This window comes from Spermophilus citellus, assembly GCF_964194105.1.
Source record: "Spermophilus citellus genome assembly, chromosome: 10".
Classification (NCBI taxonomy): domain Eukaryota; kingdom Metazoa; phylum Chordata; class Mammalia; order Rodentia; family Sciuridae; genus Spermophilus; species Spermophilus citellus.
Genome location: NC_138197.1, coordinates 113577019 through 113603865, shown reverse-complemented (window position 1 = coordinate 113603865; position 26847 = coordinate 113577019). Strand labels below are relative to the sequence as shown.

The 26847-nt window shown below is 33.3% G+C and overlaps 1 protein-coding gene across 4 annotated transcripts in view; it reads right to left on the bottom strand.

The window, feature by feature from the left end:
• Positions 1 to 1736: 1736 nt before the first annotated feature.
• NEDD1 (NEDD1 gamma-tubulin ring complex targeting factor) overlaps positions 1737 to 26847 on the bottom strand; it is a 54461-nt gene continuing 29350 nt past the window's right edge. For all 4 annotated transcript variants that reach the window (XM_081311070.1, XM_081311072.1, XM_081311071.1 and 1 more), the window contains 10 exons: positions 22188 to 22417; positions 20708 to 20909; positions 20171 to 20366; positions 17160 to 17288; positions 14294 to 14341; positions 13196 to 13398; positions 12159 to 12315; positions 10946 to 11102; positions 3721 to 3787; positions 1737 to 3299 (listed from right to left, as the gene is read on the bottom strand). In XM_081311070.1, coding sequence (XP_081167196.1) covers positions 3195 to 3299; positions 3721 to 3787; positions 10946 to 11102; positions 12159 to 12315; positions 13196 to 13398; positions 14294 to 14341; positions 17160 to 17288; positions 20171 to 20366; positions 20708 to 20909; positions 22188 to 22417 — 1494 coding nt within the window. In that variant the 3' untranslated portion in view covers positions 1737 to 3194. The remainder of the gene's footprint in view (positions 3300 to 3720; positions 3788 to 10945; positions 11103 to 12158; positions 12316 to 13195; positions 13399 to 14293; positions 14342 to 17159; positions 17289 to 20170; positions 20367 to 20707; positions 20910 to 22187; positions 22418 to 26847) is intronic.

The window sequence follows — 26847 nt, the reverse complement described above, 5'->3', positions numbered from 1 at the left end:
CTGAAAATGGCATTTTTTATGCATTTCCGCACTGATTGTTCCTAGCATATAGAAATGCAATTGATTTTTCTATACGAATTTGTAGTCTATAGCATCATTAAATTTAGATTTTTTTTCTACATAAGATTTTCTAGAGGGGGCTGGGGATGTGGCTCAAGTGGTGGCGCGCTCGCCTGGCATGCGTGCGGCCCGGGTTCGATCCTCAGCACCACATACCAACAAAGATGTTGTGTCCGCCGAGAACTAAAAAATAAATATTAAAAATTCTCTCTCTCTCACTCTCTCTCCTCTCTCACTCTTTAAAAAAAAAAAAAAAAAGATTTTCTAGAGTTAATATGTCATCTGTTAATAAACATTTTTTACTTCTTCCTTTGTAATCTGGATGCCTTTCATTTAATTTTCTTACCTAACCGTCCTGGCCAGAAACTCCACACCAATGTTTAACAGGAGACATTACATATCCTTACTTTGTCCCAGACCTTAGGCAAAAGAATTCCATTTTTTCACCAGATGTTTTTAGCCCAGCTGCTGATTTTTCTTGGATGTCCCTTGTTAGATTGAAGACAAATGTATTTACTCCTAATTTGCAGTTTTTAATTAGGAATAAATTTTGGGTTTTGTCAAATGCTCTCTCTGAGACTATTATGTTTTCTCCAGGATACTTGAATACAGTGAATTATAATTTTCTAGAGCTGGCCCACATTTGTATCCTTGGTTATATGTATTATCTTTTTTACCCATCAGAAGATTCAAACTACTAAAATTGAGGTAGAACTTCTGCATCTGTGTTCATGGTAAATATTGGTATGTAATTTTGTCATGATGCTACCTTATTTAGATATCAGGGTAATGCTGGTCTTGATGAGAAAGAATTTATCCCTTTCTAATTTCTACAAGCATTTGTTGAGCACTGAGATGCTTTCTTTAAATATTTGAAAGAACTGCTGGGGATATAGCTTAGTTGGTAGAGTGCTTGCCTCACATGCACAAGGACATGGGCTCAATCCCCAACACCACACACACACACACACACACACAAAATTGCTCTAGTTGATTCCCTGAAATTTTGGCATCTTGTCTTCATTTGATTCAATATATTTCCTTTTTATATTTAAATTTTCATATTTAAACTGGGTTTAAATATGAAAATTTAAATATAAATGTAATCCCAGTGGCTCAGGAGGCTGGGGCAGGAGGATCACAAGTTCAAAGCCAGCCTGGGCAAAAGCAAGGTGCTAAGCAACCCAGTGAGACCCCGTCTCTAAATAGAATACATAATAGGATTGGGGATATGGCTCAGTGCCCCCCAAGTTCAATCCCAGTACCCAAAAAAAAAAAAAAAAATGCTCCACTGTGACAGTCTGATTATCTTTGTTCTTTTGTGTCTTCAGCTTCTTTTAGGAATTTTCCCCTTATTGATGGTTTTAAAGAATTTTTGGTATAGTTTTTTTTTTCCTTGTGTTTGTAGTTCACTGAGCTTTTGTGGTCTCATTGTTAGCCCCACTCAAGGATCACTGTCTGGTAAAATTGCCTAATGTCCAATATCTGATAATTATTTTAGACATTTTGTCTTTTTTATTTTAATTTCCATTGGAAAGGTAAATCCAATCCCTATTATACCATTCTGGTCAGAGGCAAAAGTCCAATTTCAGATTTTCTTTTTTTTTTTTAATAAAAAATTTTATTTTTTGTACTTAGCTTTTAAATCCATGACAAAAATGTTTCATCTATACACATAAAGTTACTAAAATTGTTTTATTTATTCCACCTTTCAATATACATTATGTGTACCTATATAAAAAGACAATAGGAAAATATTATAGATTTAAATACTGCATGTAGACAAAACACACTAATGTTTATGTCTTTTAAACCTGTTTTCTGGTGACATATAAGGAAACTTGTTACAAGTCATAATGCATTCATAATCTGCCAGGAAAAGATAACATTAACACACCTATATGTGTTGATACAATGTATCTGCTGAGCCATACTGGGAAAAAGTAATATTCCTGTTTTCATTTTTGGAAGTAATTATTAGCATATTTATACTTATTTCCCATTATTTTGGAAAACAATAAAGTTAGTAAGCTAAACTAGATTTTTAAAAAATTTTAGTATGTATCTTTATCTTAGAAGTCAAAATGTAGTAGTAGAGCTATATTCAAGGTATACAGTATAACTCTTTGGGCAAGAGATAAGAACATGAACAAGTAGTCCTCCTCATCTTACACCTAAAATGGAGATCACGGCAGGTAGATGCAAATGTCCAACTTGCCAAAGGGGTGTGAATTCTTTTCACAATGAACCTTTATAAATAATTTTATGATAAAGCAAATATAAAAATATTAATCATATCACAGAAAGAATTAGAGAAAGTTAATGATACAAACTACAGAACAAAATAATTCACACTTCTCTCTTGGGAGGAAAAGATGGCAATGATATTGTAATATTTAGTATTTAATATGAAATTTTCACTAGTTGAGTAATGGTGATTAAAACTTTTATAATTTTGCATATTAATAATTCATGAGAAAATCGGCACATATATGGTTCTTGTTGAGTCTCATACACCCTTAAAACTTTTCTCATAGGCAATGTTAAAAAATATCAACCAGAAGTACAAAGTTATCAGAAATACTAACATAAATGCAAAAGATAAAATGCATCTGTACAATTCAAAATTTCAAAAAATTATCACATTTACAAGTAATAAATAATAGTCATACTTGATGTCATTAACAAAATAATTACTAGCCAACTGTGTTTTATTAGTCAATGGCATTTTCTCCATAAAAATAGAAGGTATATCAAACTTCTAAAACTACCCCAAAAAATCTGGAAGGCAATTTGTCAATCAAAAATATGTTTAAAAAAGGTAATGAAAAACATAACCTATTTTTATGCACAATTTTCTATGAAAAAGGGCACTTAGTGTATAGCTAAAGTTTTCAGAATAAAGATCCTGTTGACTTTCCTATTACACAAATGATATATTGTACAGTTTAAATATAAAAATATAAATATTTGTGACAGAAAACATGAAACAGTGGTTGGTGTAAAATTCCAACACCCTTTAACTTGAAAAATTTTTTTCTTCCCCTAGAGACCAAGAAAACAATACTGATTCTATGAAGTTCTGTGTTGCCAGAAACTCCTCAAATTATTAAACATTAACATTCAGTGAAATTTTAAAAGTGAGCCCGTAGTCTTTTGTTTTCTTCTCGAAGTCTTTCAATTTCAGCCACTAAACCTTCATTCACAGAGTATCTTTCCAGCAGAGAGTGCATTTCATTCTAGAAAAAGGGGAAACGCTGTTTAGATTACTGGTGTTTCACAATTACTTGACAAGATATGTTTTATATACTTTCAGCTATCATTTCTCTCATATTCAATTAACTAGCTGAATGATTTTTTTTTTTACTTAATCACAAAGATCACTGGTGAAATTAATATGTTTAGTAGATTTATACTCTCACATTTGGGAGGGTTTTTGCTTCTTAAAAGAAAAAAGAAAGAAAGTGCTGAAAAAGTGGCCTTAACTACCCACCACAGGTTAAAAAAGAGGTGAGCAGTTAAAATATTATTAAATATCTGAAACTCCCTATTTATTTATCTTAGCAACTAGATATGGCAAATAAGTAAAAATACATTGCTTTTTTTTTTTTAGCTCCATACAACTCTCAATTCATTTAAAACACAGTTTGCCATACATACCAGCTGCATATGAAACTGTTTTATCATCTCCACTTGCAAATTCACAATGTCCCTATGGCATGCTTCTCTAGGGAAGAATGTAAAATACATTAGAATTATAAGAGTTTAACCAATTCTAGTTCATTTAAGAAACTTGCTAAACTTTTTCATTGTCTCAAATTATTGAATGTTAATAATTATTTACAATAATAAAAATACTAATGCACCTAGCATTTATTTAACATATACTAGGCACTATTTCTTAAATTTCATAAGAACTTGTTTAATCTTCACAATGAGGAGAAATGACTTCTTCCACTTCACTAACAAAGTAAGTGAGCTAAAGACCAGTTATAACCTGTTCAAAAATCATACAACTAGCAAATAGTAGAGCGGGATGTAAACCCAGGCTGCCTACCTCTAGATCTCACACTGCACTACATTCCTTGATATGTAAATAATCATTAAGGAAAGACACAGATTTATAGTACAAGAAATACAGAAAACTCACTAGACTACAAATCATATAATAATCAATGACTGTGCTACTAAAAATTTTTAGTAGAAAGGGGCTATTCTGATGGATGTAACATGATTAACTCAGTAAGATGCAATTAATTCTTGTCTCCAAAAGAAAATCAGCGAGTATAATGGTAAAAGAAACACTCAGTCACCCACCATACAACTTAAAGCTAGAATATTATCAAATCATAGAAATATACTGGGCGCTCCTATCTGATGATATCACTTAACACTTAACAGAAATCCCAAGATAGAAGTTGTTATATTCCTGAATTTTGTTGTTCAAAGAAAGACTTTTCTTAAAAACTCCAATACTGGCTGGGCATGGTGGTGTATGCCTTTAATTTCAGTGCTTCTGGAGGCTGAGGTAGGAAGAGTGCAAGTTCAAAGCCAGTCTCACAACTTAGCATTGTCCTAAACAACTTATCGAGACTTATCTCAAAATTAAAAATAAAAGAAGGCTTAAGATGTGGCTCAGTGGTTAAATGCCCTAGATTCAATCCCTGGTACCAAACCAAAACAAAACACTGTCCAATAATGAATATGCTGAGAAAGAAATCAGAAAAACTATCCCATTCACAATAATCTCAACAACAACAAAAAGAATATTGGGAATAAACTAAATAAATCTAAACAATGAGGTGAAAGACCTCTACAATGAAAACTATAGAACACTGAAGAAAGAAGACTGGGGATGACCTTTGACCTTAGAAGACAGAAAGATCTCCCATGTTTTTGGATAATCAGAATTAATATTGTCAGGGCTGGGGATGTGGCTCAAGCAGTAGCGCGCTTGCCTGGCATGCTTTCGGCCCGGGTTCGATCCTCAGCACCACATACAAACAAAGATGTTGTGTCCACCGAGAACTAAAAAATAAATAAATACTAAAAAATTCCCTCTCTCTCTCTCTCTCCCTCCCACTCTTAAAAAAAAAAAAAAAGAATTAATATTGTCAAAATGGTCACACTACCAAAGGGATTATACATGTTCATTGCAATCCCTATCAAAATATCAATGACATTCTTCCCATAACTTGAAAAAATTGTAATTAAATTCATTTGGGAGTTTAGAATACAAGACTCAGAATAGCTAAAGCAATCCTGAGCAAGAAGAGTTATGCAGGAGACATTACAATACCTGATCTCAAATTATACTACAGAGTTACAGTACTCTGTAATACTGTAGCAAAAAACATATGCTCTTGGCATCAAACAGATATAAAGACCAATGGAACAGAAGTCACAGAGACAAACAGATCCAGTCATTCAATATTTAATAAAGGTGCCAAAAGCATACATTGAAGAAAAGACAGTCTTTTTACCAAATGGTACTGGGAAAACTGGATGTTCATATTTTGAATTAAATTAGATCCCTATTTCACCCTGCACAAAAAACAACCCAAAGGGGATCAAAGACCTAGGAATTAGACCAGAAATTTTGCAACTGCTAGAAGAAAACATAGGCTCAACACTACAACATATGGACACAGGCAATGACTTCTTCAAAAAGATCTCTAACACTCAAGAAATAAAGAATCAATAAGTGGGATGGCATCAAATTAAAAAGCTCTGCAAGGCAAAGGAAATAATTAAGAGCATGAAGAAAGAACCTACAGATCTTTGTCAGTTACTCCTCCAACAAGGGATTAATATCTAGAATATATCAAGAACCCCCACCCCACCCCCCAAAAAAAATCAACAAATGGGCAAAAGAACTGAACACATTTTTCAAAAGAAAAATTAGAAATAGCCAACAAATTTATGAAAAAATGTTCAACATGCTTAGCAATAAGGGAAATGCAAATCAAAACTACACTGAGATTTCATCTTACTCCAGTCAGAATGGCAATCATCAAAAATACAAATAATAATAAATTCTGGCAAGGATGTGGGGGAAAAGGTACACTCACATATTGTGGTGGACTGCAAATCAGTACAACCAATCTGGAAAGCAATATGAAAATTCCTTTAAAAACTAGGAATGGAACCACCATCCGATCCAGCTATCCCATTCCCTAGGTATTTATCCAAAGGAACTAAAATCAGCATATTATAGGGATACATTCACATCAATGTTTGTAGCAGCACAATTCACAATAGCCACGCAGCCCAAGTGCCCTTCAACAGATGAATGGGTAAAGAAAATGTAGTGTTTATATACACAGTGGAGTTTTACTCAGCCATAAAGAAGAACGAGATCATAGAATATGCTGAGAAATAGATAGAACTGAAGAATGACAAGTGAAACACGGCAGATGTAAGATAGGATCTGTAGTTAATGTTTTCAAAGTGATTGTTTTTGAGTATTAACAAAAAGGATACAATAATCTCTGCAGTCTTGAGAAGCTTATATTTAAGAAATATTGTTTTCTAAGTTCTCAGTATCTGTAAATCACTGATTTATACTGGTTATGCCCATTTTCCTGTCAAATGATACTTGAATTGTTTTCAAGTTTTTATTATTATTGTATTATTATAATCATGTGTACACCTCTCAATCCACATGCACCCATATACACAGATGACATGTAAAGGTATAAAGCTGTGTGTATACTTGATCAGTTTTACAAAATCATGCAATTTGTTTTTCAAAGTGGCAGTATTAATGGATATGTTCATTATCAGTGTAACAGAATTCCTCTTGCTCTGTATCTTCACCAAGACTTGCAATATCTGAACTTTCACAATATTTTCCCATTTAATGGATGTGAAATGGTATCTCATTGCATTTTCTGTTTACTAATCTGTGTACTAATTTTTCCTCATGTTCATGTCTTCTTATTTTTCATTTTTAAGAGTTCTACATATAATCTGATGCTTTTTTTGGTGATATGCGTATTCCAGATGCTAATCCCTCTGCTTTATTAGTGATATCTCCTAATTAGAGTTGTTATTTATACACTCAAATTTACTCAATAATGCAAATTTTATAGGTAGTACATTTCCTTATTTTTAATAATTTTCCTATTCTGAAGTTTTAAGATCTCTTAGAATATTTAAAATTTTGATTTTTACAATTCAACTTTTATTCTATACAGAATTGATTTTTAATTAGCAAATTTATTCTTATACAACCAAATATTACAATCTATAGAATATTCCATATTTTGGACACAGACCTGCAATGTTAATAATGTCATTTATCAAGTTTCCATAATCACATAGGTTTCTTTCTAACTATTTGCTTCTTGTGACCAATTTGTCCATGCTGTGCCAGTGTTATACTATTATCTTAATTTTATTTAATAACTAAGCTTATCCATGCATCAAACCAGTCCCCTCCAACTTTATTCTTCTTTGGGATAGTAGTCTTGGATCTTTTTTTCTTCCATATATATACAATTTTGGAATCATTTCATCATCTCCCAAATAACCTAGCTGGGATTCTGACTGGGACTGCATTCCATCTATAGATCAAGTTAGATGAAATGTCATCTTCATAAAATCTTTCCATTTATTTGTAAATGCTTTGTAATTCACTTTAAAAATTCTTTTTGTTTCTCAAAAAATCTTCACTATTTTTGTTTAGATTTATTCCCAAGTACCTTAAATTTTCTGTTGCAATTATATGGCATTTAAAATAATTTATATTTTCTGCTTTCAGTTACGATGAAAGTTGTATTAAAAACTAAAGATATCAGTTGTGGTAGAATGCTTGCCTAGCAAGTACCTTATCAATCAATAAATTCATCATTGGTATCAGAGAACCATCAGCATAGCCAGGGCTTAAAGAGCCACATTCTTGCAAAGAAGGGAAGGGAAGTCTACTAGGTAAGACCCACATTTACCTCTGCTTTTGTCTCTGGAATATGTGCTGATTCCACAATGTGGAAAAAGGCTGAGTGGCAGCATTCTTCTGAAGCTTGAGACAGTGTCACCAGTGTTGGAGTGTTAGAGTTTGGGACTACCAAGAAAGCCAATGTTAAAAAGTCCAAGAATCTGAAGAGGAGAAGCCTGCAGAAATTTCCCCTTTGGATATCTATATACTGCCTCCTAAACAATGCCTGTACTGGGTTATGTGTCAGTAAACCAAACATAAAATAACAGCTGAAATGCAGAGAAGGAACTCTGGAAGCCTTGTGATGCTGGTGAAATAGGTTAAAGTTTAAGACCCACCTGAAAAGACAGCAAATGTCCTGGAGGGGCAAAGACTAGAAATAAAGGCAAACTAGAACAAAGGAGTTCTCAAAAAAACTTAAAAAGTAGCTACAACAAGATCAAGGTGACCAGCTTGCCAAAACAAACTTAAATCTTTTTGAAACAAAGACAACAAAGCAGCTGAACAGACTTCCACTTATATGTAAACTCTCAATTCTAATTATGAGAAGAAGCCTGATAACCTGTAAAATCATACATTCTTAAATTGACCAAAGTTTAGAATAAAAAATATAAATAAACTAATAGCAAAGAAATGATAAGGACACAAAGACCCAGCACCATTTTCAGCATCAATACAACAGTGGCAGGAGAAAGCTGCCTACAAAAGGGTAAAGAGAACTAGCTGAAATTTTTATACATTTTTAAAAAACAGGTGAAGCCTGGTATGGCAGTTTAGAATTCCAAGGAATCACAACTAAAAAGCCTGCATTTATTTGCTCACGTTCCCCTACATGCATTCACTGAGTGCTTACATAAAAAATTAGGGATAGGCAAGCAGCAGAGCTGAAAGACTCCCTAAGATACAGATGTAAAGCACTTGCAAAGTCTTAGGGTGGAAGAGAATTGAGCATAACCCCTCTGAAGCACTCCAGGTCCTCATGGAGAAGACAGCAGCAGCCCACTACAGACCAGAGACATTAAGAGTGAGTCCCTCAATAGTGTTCCATCTGTGCTCTCAATAACTGGTGTAGCTGAATACACCTACTGAAGACTGAAAGCAGAACAGTTAACTGAAATCCTGAGCCACTCTGGGTACTAAGCCAGGATCAGACCAGAAGTGAAAGAAAAATCAACCCTTAGCAACACAGGGAGTTGGCAGGCTATAAAGCACAGAGAATTCAGTCATCCCAGGGCTCAGATCCCCAGGCCTGCTGAAGGGAAAGTCCTGAGCCCACTGCCCTCAAATCATACAAAACCATTGATGAACCAACACTAAAATGCTTGTTGAATGAACAGATAATAAATAAATAAATACTTTCATGCTTAAAAACTTTGATGACCCCCCCCTCTATTCCTACATATTAAGGCTTTCATAACTACCTTTTCGGCCGCATCTCATCATAGTACCTTCTCTCTGCAAGTATTCCTAAAATTTACAATTGTTTCTGTGCTCATACTGTTCCCACACACTTGAGTATAAAATAAAATCTCTTCAGTCATTCTTTTCTAAATTTGCCCCAGCAAATTGCTCCTTTTCTGTGTTTCCAACATCATTTTGTTCAGACAGTTCTGCTATTATGCCATAAATATTTATGTATTCCTGAAAAACCTCACACTCTTTAAAACTGTGTATTGAAAAGAATAGGACTTAGGAAAAACGAATTGAGGCCCACCACTCAAAACTTATGCAACTTTGTCACAAAGCACTAACAAAAACAAATCTTAATAAAAAATACTAGGACAGTTTTAAAAACATGGTCTAATAGATAAATATTGAATAAGACACTTTACCTTAAAAAAGTGATGGTTACTTAATGGAAGAGGATAGAATGCAGAAGGATTGGGGCTATCAAGTTATAGAGGCAAGGACAAAATGCTACCCCCCCAATCCCTACAATGGGGAATAACCACAAAATAAGTGCTTCTAACACAGACCATACAGCCACACCAAGTTAAGAGAAAGCCAGAGGAGACGGACATTGACAGGGGCTTCATTAATCTGTTTTACATGCAATTTACTTTGGCTGCTATTATAACAATGAAATTTCCCAATTGTTTTGTCAACTCTGCCGGATTTACCAATCACAAAAGAACTAATTCACATAAAACACCTATCATAGAAGGATGTACTGTATCTATCCTGAATAAACTACAAGTCCTTTTTGGGTACAGAGTTCATTTTTGTATCTGGTACATAAACGAGGTATACTGTAAATGCCAAAATAATTTTTCTTTAAAATATACTTTTCTAATATTAAAAAGTAAATTTTAAAAATATTTTAAACATAAAAAAGAAATATTCACAAACAAAAACTGCACATCTCCAATATTCTTACTCATGATAATCCCAAGTAACTATAGACTAGAAGGGGAATGAGAAAGAAACCCCACAAATTCTAATAATTGAAAATGGCTTCAAAAAATACTGAAATAAGTAAAAGGAAGCAAAATTCTAAACCACATTCAAAGGATGAGATAGGCAAGAATAAGGAAATTTTTCTATATTACATATGTTATATTATTACATTCTGATGCATTCTATATAAAAATATTTAGAATTATTTTAAAAATAAAACACTTAACAGGTGATCTATAAGTACTGATATAAGAACTACACATGAGTTTACAAGAATCTGTTCACAATTTGAAGATTAAAAAAATCCAGAATAGCAGTCTGTGTGCCAGACTTCCCTGTCAAGCTGTCTAGGTAAATGGGCCTGTTCCTGGTTGATAGTCAATAAATGCAGTACAACTAGATCAACAAAACCTATCACGTTTTCTATGGTTTTATGTTCACAATAATTTAGATAAAATGTAGTAACCATTACTTATAGTTCTGGTTTTACATTAATAAAAATAAACAAACAAATGCAAGGTTTAGATAGAGTAATTTCTCAATTACTACCTAAAGTCATCCAATGTTTCCTGTATCATATTCTGAATGAAACGGATTTGAACAGATGTCAATGGTGCATTTGGTCGATTGTTTCCGATAGTATCAACTATTTTCTCTGAGAGTGAACTGGCAACTCCAGCAGTGACAGAGGATGCTATCTTTGGATCTAAAATAAAGAATGGAGAAAATATGAATAGTTAATTTGGACTAAGAGACATCAAACATTTCTAAATAAGATTTGGCATGAGGGAACTTGAAAAACTGGCAAAGAACAGTGTTCCTCTGATATTTAGAAAAATTCACTGTCTAGAATACAATTTTTAAAAATTTTATATGACATTATTTCTAATAGTCATTTATCTATCTATAAACTGCCAACTGTCTAATGTAATAACATGACAAAGGAATTAATCTTGAAGAATCTCTGAACCATTTCTTCTAATAAAAGACGAATGAGACAAGCTATACCACAAACCAGATAAACCAAGACTATCAAAAACAAACAGAAGGAGGGTAGGAGTAAAGTAGTGCTATAGGCAAGGTCTTGGCATTTCAGCTAATGCAATACACCCACAGAAACCTTAAAGTAAAATACAGATAGTTATATAAAGAGTTGCTCCTATATGAAGAGTTCTTTTATACAGAATATTCTTAGAGGTGAACTTCAAACTCTTTAAATTGCAATCAAGTTTTATGAGTCTGTGGCTTAAATTCTAAGAGAAAGATTTAAATATGAAGAAGAAAAACTACGGGCTGGGGATGTGGCTCAAGCGGTAGCGCGCTCGCCTGGCATGCGTGCGGCCCGGGTTCGATCCTCAGCACCACATACCAACAAAGATGTTGTGTCCGCCGAGAACTAAAAAATAAATATTAAAAATTCTCTCTTTAAAAAAAAAAAAAGAAGAAGAAAAACTACAATTTAGGTAGTTAACCATCCCTTTTCAAAGGGTCCTAAATTATAATTCTATCTGTACCATATTTAATAAAATCCTTACATATTAGATTGAAAATGAAATTCACACAAAAAGGGGATGAAATCAATATTGCTGAACTTAATCATTCATATACATATGTCTTTGTTTTCTAGACACTAGACAAGCCAATAAACTTTAAAGTCCTTGAATTTTTTTTAGTCTATGATCACTCTATCCTTTTTAAGTTAAATATTTGGAGGATTTTTCAATTTAACATTTTCAAACATTATGAAGTTTTATGTACTTACTTGGAGTTGAAGATCCATTAACTGGTGGTTCATATATGAACTGAGCTTCAAATTCTTTCTCTGGCTTTTCAAATTTCTCAAGATTTCTTGTTTGGTTAGACGATGGAGAATTATTTAGATTTCCAGTTTCAGTACCAGAAGAGATCAACTTTGCAAACTTTATATTTAAAACAAAATAATTTTTAATATACTTAATTTCTTGTTTTACCCATATTACTAATAAATTTTTTACCTATTTCTCCTACCACTCCCTCCCCCTTTTAACAGAAGATAGGGTTGGGGAAATGAAGGAAGAATACAAAGAGAAAAAAATATTCTGGGACTAGCAGCAAAATAAATTAATTTTACAGATCAAAAACAATCTCTGCAATAACATCATAAGGAAAAAAAACTAATTTACTAAGCATCTTCTGAACATAATATAAAATGAAAGACATTGGCCAAAATTAAAAAAAAAAATCCCCAAACTCTTATGCGACAGCCACACAAAAATATTAAAAAACAAATCAAAAGACGTATTTACTCCATAATTATCTTTTACTATTATTCTAAAAAATAAATGTGAAAACAAATAAACACATACTATACACCTAACTGACTTGGCCTTCCTATAACAGATTCTGAATGCTTACATAAGAAATTAATTCTATATTGGATACTGTATTTTTCGTAAAATGTAATAATGATTAATTTCATTCTTAGCACCATCAAATTTGCTCTAAAACTTAGAGCAAACGTCTTAACCACCAACTTGATGTCTTATGCTGCAATGGAAATATAATATTAAATTCAGGTAACAAGTGTTCTTACATAGACAGTACAGCAAATATTTACCTTAAGAAAAAATAGTATACATTTATATCTGCTGTTACCTTCAACATAGCCAAAGACAGATTTCAAAAATATTCTTTAGTTGTTAAAAAGCAAATATTATTCTACCTAGTAAGTGCACAGCACTCTCAATAATTAGGATATATCCTGCCAGCCACTCACTTTCTAGTAACAAAGTGACTTCAGTATCATTTTCAGGCACATACCTGTTTGAAGGAATCTTTAGGATCCTGTTTTCCTAGAAATGCTTTCTTAGACTCAGCTATCAGATCATGATTTTCATTTTCTTCTTTCCCCGGAGATCCCATAAAGACATTAAGAGGACTAGAATTCAATGCTGAAGTATTTAAAGTTACTGGATTTTTTCTTGGAGGAAACACTGAGTTCAGTTGTGGTAGAAAGTCAAAGCCTGAAGAAAAGGAGAACAAAAATGGTACATGATATCCTTTATCTTGGATACTTAAAATAAACACTTAATAGAGTCAGAATAACATAGCCAAACACATAGGAACTTGAGTCAGAAGACTAGTTTCTCAGCTATTCCCCTTAACTGATGTATACTCTTAGGCACAAATTTTAAAATCTTAAACCTACTTCCTAATGTGTAAATGTGAATGATGATCTCTCTCTCTCTTAAGAGTAGTGAGGCTTAAAAAATATTACATGTGAAAATACCTTGAAAACACAAGGAATGCTTTATTAGTTTTTGATAAATGAAGAGGGTTAATTTGGTATGTATCTGTGGCATGTATCTTAGTAGGCAGCCTCTAAGATGGCTTCTGACTCATCTTTTGACACCCATGCCCTTATGTATTCCTCTTTCTTTGAATATGAGTTAGACCTGGGAATTTTCTTCTAACAAAGAGAATATGGCAAAAATACTAGGATGCCACTTCCAAGATAAGGTTACAAACACTGTGACTTCTATCTTGGGTGCCTTCTCTCACTCTTTCACTCACCTATTCTGAGGAAAATAGCTGTTCTGTGGTCAGCTTTCCCAGAGAGATGCTTAACTGTCAAGGAACTAATGTCTCTAGCCAAAAGCCATATGAATGAGCTTGAAAGCAGATTTTTGCCCAATTGAGTTCTGAATTGAATGCAGCTCTGGCTGATACCCTAATTGAAGCATCAAGAGAGATCTGAAGGCAAAATCATCTAATCAAATTATGCCCAGACTGTCAATCTACAGAAGTAATGATGTTTGTTCTGTTAAGCCTCAAAATGTTGGGGTGACTTGTTACACAGCAACAGATAATCCAATAGCATTTTTAATTTTCATGAAAATACTTCTAAATAGTTCTTACCATCTCCTTTGCCTACAGACTCATCAACTCCCTTGTTAACTTCACCATCTACAATAAAAAAAAAAATCAAATTTTAAAGTAGTGAAAAATAAGCCATAGCAACTTAAGACTTCCAATTCTTTCCCCAAGGAGTTCAGAGACTATCAATCTTAAGAAGGAGTGAATGAAGTTAAAGATTAAAGCTAGTACTTATTTAAACTTCCCTTTTCATTCTTCTAGCTTCTTGCATAGTACCAAATATGAAAATATAATTTTATGACATAGAATAATTTAATGAAACAGGAAAGAGCAGAATAAGCCCTGAAGTTGGTTATAGATATCTATGATCCCATTTGCCTATTTCTTTCACAGCTTTGTGACTTCAGGCAAGCTTACAATGCAATTAAACTCCAGTTTCTAGATCTCTACAATGGGATAACGCCTTGATCATCTTGTTTGGGGGCTCAACTGAAATAACACAAATATTGTGCAAGTACTACAATGTTATAACAAACACAAGGTTTTATTTTTATTTTAATGCAGAATGTGTAAGATTATTTCAATGCTATATTATTCATCGATTTAAAAAAAACACTCAATTTTAACAGATTAATAGAAAAATGGACGTCACTAAAAAATTCACCAGAAATTCAAATGACCAATGAACATGATTATTATATTAGTGTTTCAGACTCAGTAACTGTATATAATATGCCCGCTACACACAATCTTATAAATTAATTTCCTCTTAAAAGAGAAATACTTTTATTTACAAGATGAAGAAATCATGACAAAAACAGAGTAAGTCTTTTCCTTAGAGAGCTGCATCCTTGAGATTAAAAGAAAAATCCCTCAACAATGAAAACTGTCAGCACTATATTTAATAACCATGTTTTTCCATATTAATAACATAAAACTCTAAAAGAATTGAGGACATATGCCTCAAATTTTCATCACATTTTTAAAAAACAATAAAAAGTAATTAAAGGAAAAATTAACTTAATCATTTCTCTTAAAACTCATTTAAAAAATTTAATTTATAACTCTTGCAAAAAGCCCTTCCTACATTCTTCAATGCAAAAGGTGCTCTAAGCAGGTTTCAGAAGCCAAGTTACCCAACTCAGTGCTAATCCTAGAAAGCTTTCTCAATTCTAGCCACTCTTTCCTTAGTTTTTGGTGCTGGAGCTTGAACTCAGGGACACTCAACCACTTAGCCATATCCCTTCAGTTGCTTAGCACTTTTGCTGAGGCTGTCTTTTTTTTTCTTTTGCTAAGACTCCTTGATCCTCCTGCCCCAGCCAACCGAGCCACTGGGATTAGAGGAGTGCGCCACCTCACCAACTTCCTTCCCTTCTTTACTCTTTTTAACTATGTACTTTGATTTTCTCTTTATACTAAAAGGATCCTTCCTTTTTCACTAGGTGAAAGATAGGAGATTCTGACCCAGAAATTTAAGTGGATATTTTCTGACTAGGGTAAGGCAGAATAACCAATAATTCTATACAAATACACATGTTTATTCCTTCTGACTATGTAAACTTGGGAAAGACAACTTTAAAGTAAAAATGAAGTTGTAAAAATCCTAAGTGGATGTAACAATTTCAAGAACCTAATACTGGGGCTGGGATTGTAACTCTGTGGTAGAATTCTGGGCTCAATCCTCAGAATCACATAAAAAAAATAAATAAATAAAGATATCATGTCCATATACAACTAAAAAAACAAAAACCTGATATTTTGATTCTCTCTAGGCTTTCACTTCTATAAATAAAACTGTAAACCCACAAATCTTTGTAGGCTTCTCTGAATATTTTCTAAGGTAAATTTGTAGAAATGGAATTAGTAGGCCAAAAAATATGATTAATTTAACTCTTCCAAATTACCCTCTAGATATTTACCCATATTATTGATTACATTACTATAAATAGTAAGATGTTCCCACATTAGCATCTAAAGTACAGCACCTATAAATACATCAAAAGATGAACATTAGCACCTAAAAAGTACAGCTAAATACTGTCTTAGTTCCCACCTATCAAGCCAGCAAAGACTTAATGGTAATATTTTTAATATATATTATGTATACACACAAGCACAAAATATGGTACTTTCATACATAGCATAAATGAGGAGGTATTCTATCATATGGCCATATACTCTGTGAAAACATTTAACAAATACCAATTAAACACTAACAATCTAGGGCTAGGGTTGTAGCTCAGTGGTTGAGCACTCGCCTAGCACGTGCATGAGACCCTGGAACCCTGGGTTTGATCCTCAGCACCACATAAAAATAAATAAATAAATAAAGTTCAATGTAGTTAAACTTCCTATTTAAAAAAAATAAAATAAAAAGAAACCCACTAACAATCCTAAATTTTTTAAACTAGGAAGATATATTTTGCATACCAAAACATCCAAAATTTTAGGGAGACATTTTGAAGTAGATACAAGTAAAAGACTGCCTATAAAGGTAAAACTTCCTTTAAGAAATTATTTTGGTTGGCTAGGGGTATACAGCTCAGTGGTATAGCACTGGTCTAGCATTCATAAAGCCCTGAGGTTTGATCCCCAGCACCGCAGTAAAGAAAGAAATTTTTGTGGAAATTAAAATACAATTTTAATTTGAGAACTATTTGCATAGTTACCATGTGAAAATTACCAATAACTACTTTAGAATTATATTATCTGCAATATCAAAAAATATATTTTTATATATGATAGAGTATATATATAAAATATCAGAAAAATGTTGCCCAGGACAAGAGAAAATAAGCCAATTGGTCTTAATTAACTTGAGTATACAAAAACTATTACCCACATTTTAGGAGGAGAATGTAATGACCACCAGCAATAGAATGTGATCCACCCATATGAATACACTTACCATCTCTGATAGGTGAGAACATGTCCCCTAAACTACTTTTCCCAGTATCATCAAAGCTGGAGAAATCCTGACTTTTTCCACTGTCAGTTTCCTTAGATAAAATATCTGTATTTATGCTTCGAGGAAAACCTTAGATGAATTAGATTAAAAAAAGTTGTTATTAAATCTAATTAAACATTATCATAAGCTAAGTTGAAAAAATTATCAATATTACCCATTTTTTTAGAAATTTACAACTGTGAGCATCCATAAAAAAAGCAGAATATGACAAAAATTAAGCCAATCAGCACTTTCATGAATGAAGGGCTCCTCAAAAGCAAAAAGCTTATCTGTTCATACAGCAACACTTTATTTTAACCATTTTAATAGAAAATTTCTGAAATAATTTATACACTTGGCTGCCCTCTGAACACAGCTTACTTTTGTTATGAACTATTGGGTTCATCTACAAATGATGGAGGCAAAAAGTCTGGCAGGTGTGTAGTACAATGTCTAAAAAACAAGATTCATTACACAACACTAAAGAGGTTGCAGCAGTTTATTTTCTCTGGCAGTATATAATGCAGGGACTTTGTAAGAGGAACTCTGTAGGATCAGTAGCTTCTTGCTCATTTCTGGGTTAAGGAATGAGTTCTTGAGATTTGAGAAGTTGGATGAAAATCTGGGAATGGTAGCACATTACTGTGCTATATTTTAAAGTGTTTTATTTAGCATCTCAGTCTCAAATGAAAACTGTAAACCCTAGGATAAAAACAAAGAATGGACTATTGTATATCCAAAAATGTCCATGTCTTGCTAACAGAATAAATTTTTCTAATAACAACTGCTAGAAAGCTGAAACATAACCAAATCATTTGAATATCACAACCGCTGAAAAGTGTTTACCATAAGAGTTAAACTGTTATAAAGAGACATTTTCTCTCCTTCTTTCTAGGTCTAACTCCAGCCTGTAATAATATGCAAGCTTTAACATGCACAAATTAAATATTTTAAAAAAACAAGTTTGGTATCATATAAAAACAGTGCTAAAGTCTTAGTTTTGACTTCTTAAACAAATGTTTTGTACTAAAAATGAGCACCAGAAACAAGTCTTCAGAGATTCTTTTTAATATCTAAATCAGGACAACTTTAGTAGAAGCAACAATAATTACACAAAGCATAAAACAATGAGAGTGATGGTGATGATCATGAAGATAACAGTATCAGCAATACCACCATCCACTGTCTGCCTTGTGCCAGATACTTGTGATACATTTCTTCTGATTTTCACAAAATCCTAAAAGCTAAATATTATTATCTCAATATATGGAGGGAACAAATGAAAGTCTGGCAGGTTAAGAAAGAGGTCTAAAGCTGTCCAGATAGGAAGTAATAGATCTGAGATTTAAGTCTAATTACTCTCAATGCTTCCCAGGGGAAAAAAAATGTGTTTTGTGTGTGTGTGTGTGTGTGTGTATAAAGATGTGTGTATGCGTGTGTGTGTGCATACATGTTTGAAGGAAAGAATGAGGAGGCCAATGTAACAAAACTTACAAAGTGGTGAATTTGCTAAAAAGTAAAAGCTCAGGAGTTATTTGAGTAATTTAAAAACTTTCTGTAAATTAGCAATTATTTCAAAATAAAGTTAATAAATAAAAATCTTTAACTGTGGGGACAGAGCAAACAATCATTTTGCCAGAAATTTTGTGTATTTGCCTACCACTATCATTCATCAGTGACCCAACAGACCCGTCTTTCATTTCCTAATTAATGTTGTCATCCTTAAATAAGAGACTCCTTATTAAAAACTAGATACATAACAGTGAAACTTGAGTTTAGAGTAAATGAGAGAACTTACTTTTAAAAAATATGAATCAAATTAATGTTTCTAAAGAATTTTTTAACTTATTGGCAATTTTCATAATACAGTTAATTCTAACAAATTGGCTGACATTACTCAAAGTCATATTTCAAAAAGAACTTATTCTTTTAGGTAAATAGCAATGGTATTTGTCTCCAAGAGTCCTTAAATAAGCACCACATTATTTTCTATACATAGTGACTATTCTACAAGGGTGATATAGATATTCACAGGAAATTGATAGTAAATATACTTATTATTTAAAAAAAAAAAAACTATTCCATACTATCAAGGTCAACAAATTAAAGTTTTGCTGCTACTTGGAAATATTAAAACTCCTACCCAGAAGATACCAAAAAATGATTTTTGCCAAACTACCTATCTTGAAATCTTAAAAATATATGAATATATTGTGCATATTTCAAAACTAGTTTGCTATTAAGACTTTTAAAAGTACTGCAAATTGATGACATAGCCTAATACATTGAAAACAAAAAGGTTTTCAGCAATATGGTCTATACTGGGAATAAGGGATGTTTTCTATTTTACGTATGATGAAGCTTATTATAATATCTTCCCAAAGTCTACAGGAACTTTTGTATCAGAACCATCTCATCAATGATTATCAGAATAGAAGAAATCATTGATAAATAAAAAAATAAATGAATATGTTGCAATTTAACAAACTGCTAATGTATTGCTTAATATGTGCCAGGTACTATTGAGCACCTAAAAACATTAATTACAGCACCTTACTTTTCATTCTGAAATATAAAATAAAAGGAGTCATTAACAGCTTTTTTAAAACTATTCAGTCAAATTATAATGAACATCAAAGTTTCATATTCTCTATTGAAAACACAATGGAAAGTCACCCAGTGTTTGGTAACACTGAAGATGAATGATTCCTAAGTTGGCATCATTCCATTTTTTAAGATAATCACTATTTCCTACAATAGAAGTTTAAATGAATAGAATAAGTGCCTTTCATGAATTAAAAAAAAAACAACACTTATATCCAAAGTTAAAATTTTCATTTTTTCAATGACATCTACTGATAATTTTACCTAAATGCTCAAATGAATTTTGAGATATACATTCTTAAAGAAAATGCTAATTAAATATATTTGGGGAAGAAAAAAACACCAAATTCTACATACATAACATTTACCTGCTTTTTCCTGAACAGCAACTGTTGCTTTCCCCACAGCTGTTGTCATGGGTTGCGGGAGAACTGTGGCAATGGAAGTGGCAGTTGCTTCTCTGACAATTCCAGAATTCTGAATTCCTCCACCAACGGTGCTCACATTAATGGCTCGTTTATTCGCTGCTGTGACCTTATTTGAACAGCTTTTATTTAAACTTGACTAAAATGTAATGAAACATTTAAAGGGTCAGGTTACTAATACGTTAATATTTTATATTCTCTATTAGATTAAAAACATTTTCTTCCCTTACATATCTTAAGCTTGGTGTTGGAGCTGAGTTTTCTTCTAAACCAATAAAAATACTTTTAAAATACTTTTAAAAACAGAGAAAATTAAGTACCCGCAAATTTTTAAAATTAAGTATCAGAGGGCTTTATGCTAAAGTTATTTAAAATGCTGTCATATAATTATGAACCAACATACTGCATTTAAGTGAAAAAAATTTACATATTTTGAGCTAGAATTTTTTAGTAAAATAAAAAATGCTGAAAATATCTCACCTTAGTAAGAGCGGTAGAGTACTGAAATGCTATACACTGCACAGATGTCTTGTGAGCACTGATGGTTTTAACTGGTGATTTCAACATCCTTAAATCATATTGATATATTTTCCCACGGGAAGATCCAATAGCCAAAGTGGCTCCATCTGGCATAAAATCGACTGCAGTCAGAGGAGTGTCGGCTACCAAAGTTTTCACTACCCTTTAGAAAAGGGAACAAAGTATATGCAGATATGTGTATAAGCTTATGTGATATAAATGTTTACTAACCAAGTTAGAATTGGGTAAACAGCATACACATCCCAAACACTTGTTTAAAGTAGAATTTTAGAATCTGTCTTGAGACATTTCTAATAAAATGACATGTAAGTAACTGCTGAATGTTACATCCTATTTTTCTATTCACTTTCAATAAGTACAATTTACATCAACCAGAATGTAGAAAACAGCACCTTGAGTAATTATTATCTTGGAAGTGAATGTGACACAATTCCTATGTGATACTTCACAAAAAGGGTTTCTAGCCTCAGGGTTGATGAAGCTCTAAGTAACCACTTTCCATTTACTGAACTGCTTAGGTCTCAAGAGGACCATGACCTTTCACAGGGAAGCAGCTGCTACTTTGTTCTCAGTTGTACACTTCTTGACCAAAAAGCTAAAAGGAACAGAGTCCATGTAGCTTGATCCTGAAGAAGCTAACACAGAAATATGGATTCTGATCTGCTGAAGCTGATCTCTTTGCCTGTGTCTAGTGTGAGAAGAATGGCTTGCTAACTCTTCTGAGAGTGAAAAAAGTAACAGTAAAAACTCTAGCATCCTAACAAGGCCCGACAGTGGGAACTTCCCATCAGGTATCTTGAATACAGCTCTAGCACTCTTGTAGCTGGTTTTTGTTTACGTAACTGATCCAGCACACCTATAACTGAAGAAAGAAGCAAAATGGGCCCAGATGTTTAGAAGATCATCTAGGTGGCCATAATCCTCCAGGGATATTTGACAATATTTGGAGAAAGTTTAGGCTGTCATGACTCTGGCAATGATAACAGGATTTAATAGGTAGAGGCCAGGGATACTGCAAAATATCCTACAATAATTGGAACAGCCCCCCACAACACAGAATTATCCAGTCCACAATGTCAATAGTTTAGGAAACTTTGATCTAGAAAATAAATTAATTTTAAAGCAAGTTAATCATAATGCTTTAAAAATATGTATTTACAAAAAGAATAGTAAGTATGTTAAAGTAAAGACATGAAAATATTAAGATGTTATCCCTCAATATTTATATTTCAAAAATACCCTAAGTAATATCCATACCCCTATCAATTTTTTCTGCATGAAAAGAAAAAGAGCTTGATTTTACTAGCTATACATATTAAGTGTAAAAACATTAGATCCCCTGGACATTAGCCAGCAGTCTATGTTTGTTAATAACTTTTTTTTTTTAAACTAAAGTAAGATATGAGCACATCACACTTACTTCTTACTTGAAGTGTCATAGAGGATGATTCTTTTATCCAAGCCTATGGTTACAAACAGCAATTCATTGACAGGAGAAAAACAGATGCCTGAAGCTGGAGCTTTATGCGTACTATCAAAGTTATGATATGAACTCTGACTATTCACATCCCAGAGAGTTACTACTCCATTATCTGAAACACTGCCCAGTAGAGATTTCTTGAACAAGGAGTACTTCAAGTGCCGAACAGACTATAAAAATAAAAGAATAAGTTTTACATAATGGTAAGCATTCATAAGAACATTTTACATAAGCTATAAATAATAGTCAACTATACATTTCACATGGGGTTTATGACTTCTCTAGTTTCAAGACTGACATATTTCTACCACAACAATCACACTATTATTTTGGGGGTGTAAAATGAACCCGAAACATGCAAATATTCTATTAATTGAATATCTGTCATGATTTTATCTCATACAGAGATTGCCTACATTAATCCATTAGGGTTAGAACATTCACCATAAATATTGGATTTGATCAGAGACAAATCATGAACAAGTATAAAGGAACACTGGGAGAGAATAAGCAATAATATTTCACATTTGTTTTCTATACATACTTTAGGTATCGGGGTATGTTTGAGTATGTGATAAACTGTCAACTTAACACCTGAAGCATAATAAGACATTAAACCCTAAAGGAGGAATTGGCAACGCTACAGACCTGAGATAAATTATATCCACTCTTTCAAAAGTATCAGCCTAAGAGCAATGCTGGCCATTTTCTAAACACTAATCCCTGAGGCAGTGAAAACATTCTCCATTTCCAGTTTTTAATGCACCAAAATAAATAAAGATACAGGATGGGTAAACAGGTCTTACATTACAACAGACTGAATTTACCTATTTTTCCAAAAAATGACACTCAAACTAATGATAATGCATCATAAGAATTAAGTACTTGACATTTAAGCTACTTTCCCCTGCAAATTTATAATCTATGTAATTCTACGATGTTTTTATAAAAATAACAGGCATTTACCTTCCATAACAAAAAATGTTTAGGAATAACATAAAACAAACTCTAACTAAGGAAACAAAGTATTTGCTATCAAACATCTAGGGTAAGATAACTATTATGTTCACCCATTACATTTGGCTCTTTTTTACATATAGCTAAAGTACAAAAAGAAAGTATTGGTTTATATATTTTTCATTTTTGCTGAGAAAAAGCATATACACTTGAATAGACAAATCCTTCCTCTGGTCTACATTCAAGAATAAACCACATGAATTTTGATTACATAAGACAGAATTCTTTAGTGAATTATAATTAATGGTTTAGAGTCATGTGCCAAACTATCAAAACATAAGGCAAACATTAATTTTCAAGGATTTCCACAGCACTTTGAGTTCATATACTTACGATCCTCCACATGACCTAAATTTAGATGAAATGCACAAGCAGAAGTGAAAGAAAGAGAACTAACACCATAAAAACATAGATCTGGTGGATTCTCAAAGTTTATAAAGTTCAAACTGATATTAGCCACAGCAAAAATTTACCTAAAACCTTGTTAAAATATGGTTATCCAGAATCTGTCTGAGTATATCAGGGAACAAGGAGTTTACCACTTTATAAAATAAAACATAAATAGTTAAAACATATTTCTTGACTCACAAAAGCTAAATTATATATATTGTTTCAAGTTCTTAAGATCAACATGGCAACTTATTAAGAAAAAAAGGCTACAGATAATCATAAATGTTATTCTCAGATAAACCTGGCTTTAGGTAGAGGTTCAGCCAAACTAGCCATGATTTAGGTAAATACTTAAATTCTCCACACATCAATATTCTCATTTATAAAATATAAAAGACTTTTGTTTGCCTGTGAAGACTCTTTTGAGGATTAAATGGCATTTCTGCAGATTCAGATGGACAGTAGCTTTTACCACTGTCTCATAGGTTCCTAATACTTTGTTCACTGTTGCTTATATACCCATCATTCGATCAATTTTTAGACTTTTTTTTTCTTTCATTATGGTGCCAGGAATCAAACCCAGGGCTTTGGGCTTATAAGTAGAAAGCACAAACTCTGGGCTATGTCCCTAACCCTCCTGGGTTTCTTTCTTTCCCTTCCTTCTTTCTTTTCTTCCTTCTTCCCCCCCCCCCCCCCCCCCCCCCGCTTTCCTTCCTTCCTTTCTTCTCTTTTCTCTCTCTGTTTTTAAAATTTTGAGACAGGTTCTGGTTAAGTAGTCAGCCCAGGCTGGCCTCAAACTGCAATCCTCCTGCTTCAGCCTTCTGAGTACACCATCACACCCAGCTCCTACAAAGATTTTTTTAAAAAGATTCATAAGTAAGCACACCAACTTCTATAGATGTCTATTCTTTGATCCTGTATTAATATTAATAGGATATCATTTCTGAACTTTCTACATCTATTATATCATCAGTCTTAACTTGTTAAGCACTTATTTTGTAGATTATAACTATTTTAAGAAAAAAAAAGTTCTACAAAAAAAATCAACTGATATCTATAATGCTGGACATTTAAGTTACCTCCATTTCCAAGTACCTGACTACTACAGTTTCTTTAAAAAAAAAAAAAAAACAACAACAACAGCTAATTTGCAAAATAATTTGCATCTCATTGTTGTTCTTGCTTTAAAAGGTCCTGGTTGAAAAACAATATGACCATTTGACTCTCTCCTTTTGTGAACTGCCCATTAATACACTTTACCTATTTTTACTGGGTTAAGATTTTTTAAAAGTACTAACTTACAAATCTTAGTATAAGGCCATAAACACTCTTAGAGGTTATAAATATTTTTCCCATTTCCTTTTAGTTTTACTGATGTTTGTTTCTTGCTTTCTATCATAGGTTTTAAATTTTTACATATTTAAATTTTCTGGACTTGTCTCCCCTTATGACTTAGAAACAGAAAAGAAAATACATTCATGATATTTTTTTTTAAGAGACAGTGAGAGAGGAGAGGGAGAGAGGGAGAGAGGGAGGGAGAGGGAGAGGGAGAGGGAGAGGGAGAGGGAGAGGGAGAGAGAGAGAGAGAGAGAATTTTTAATATTTATTTTTTAGTTCTCGGCGGACACAACATCTTTGTTGGTATGTGGTGCTGAGGATCGAACCCGGGCCGCACGCATGCCAGTCGAGCGCGCTACCGCTTGAGCCACATCCCCAGCCCATCATGATATTTTCTTATTGCCTTAGTGTGTAGTATATATATTGCATGTGGACATATACATACACACATAAATATACATATGTAGTATCCCTTTTGACTCCTTCCCCTCCCCTTTCCTCGATTCCTAGGTCTTCTTTCAAAAGCACTAGCTGATAACCTCTTATCACCTGAGCTACTACATGTTTAACCCACTTCCACTCTCAATGGTTTCCTAGCAATCCTTCCTAGTATTGTAGCAACACCATCTTCAAAATGGAAATCTGAACAGATTTCTCTTCTGCTTCGAGAAAGATCTTAATTGGAGAATTCTGGGAAATAGTGATTATAATAGTGGCATTTCTTTAAACTCTTTTTAAATTCCACTATTCATATGTATGTGTGCAGAAAAGCAGACATGAGACTTCTTTAGCAAGTTCTGCTTTCAAGGTTGGTCCTTGGCTGGCATCTGGGAACTTGAATTTTGGGAGGTTCCCATTATACCTGATAGGAGTGGTTCACTATGCCTAAATTATTTGTGCAAAAGATGAGGTGTATGCATGAATATCTGCTTTCCTTCCAGGAGTCTGGAATTTTGGCATATATGAGTAGCCAGAGAGGCTGCATTAGAGGAAGGCTGCCAACCCAGAGGAACTCTGCCCTAAGGTACTGTCTGTTCTTTGGACCCACTCATCTACTCAAAATGCATTTATTCTCTCATTAAGTGCCTATGGTCCCCACTTCTCTCATTTAAAGAAGGGTATATAAGCTTCTAAATAACCAGCTTCTAATAAAAACTTACTTGCAAGCTTTTCCTGGTAGATAACATTTCATACAATGTCACAATTTTAGGCTGGAAAAATTAAGCACATTATCTCTGTTGATGCTTAGAAAATGTTGGGGCTTGACACGCTCAGCACAGAGAATCAGCCTCCGGATTCTCTGACCTCCCAACACCTACTCCAAACCCCTCCTACAAATCACTGGATCCTCTTTCTGGAATTACAGGGAATGGCTTTCTCTAAGTTCCCTTGCCTAAGGAGTTCATCCAGAAGGAATAAAATCATCTTGGAAATCTCATTAATCAGGGAAAATTATTCACAGAAGAAACTAAAGGTCATCACTATATATACTGGACAGACTTCCTATCCCTTCTGCGGATGTCATCTGAGAGACTGCCTTTGTTCACAGCACAATTTTCAACTTTCCATAACTCGTCTTAACCCCTCCCAAACCCAGAGGAACTCTGCCCTAGGAACTGTCTGTTCTTTGGATCCACTCCTCTCCCCACAATGCATTTATTCTCTCAGAAAGCGCCTATGGTCCCCACTTCTCTCATTTAAAGAAGGGTATATAAGCTTCTAAATCTTACTCAGTTATTGGATACTCAGTTTTCATTCTTACCTCTCCTGTTATTGGATGTTTAGTTTATTTCAGCAAATTCAATCTACTAAACCTTCAGAGGGCAGAAAGTGAAGCTACCTAGTGAGTTAACTT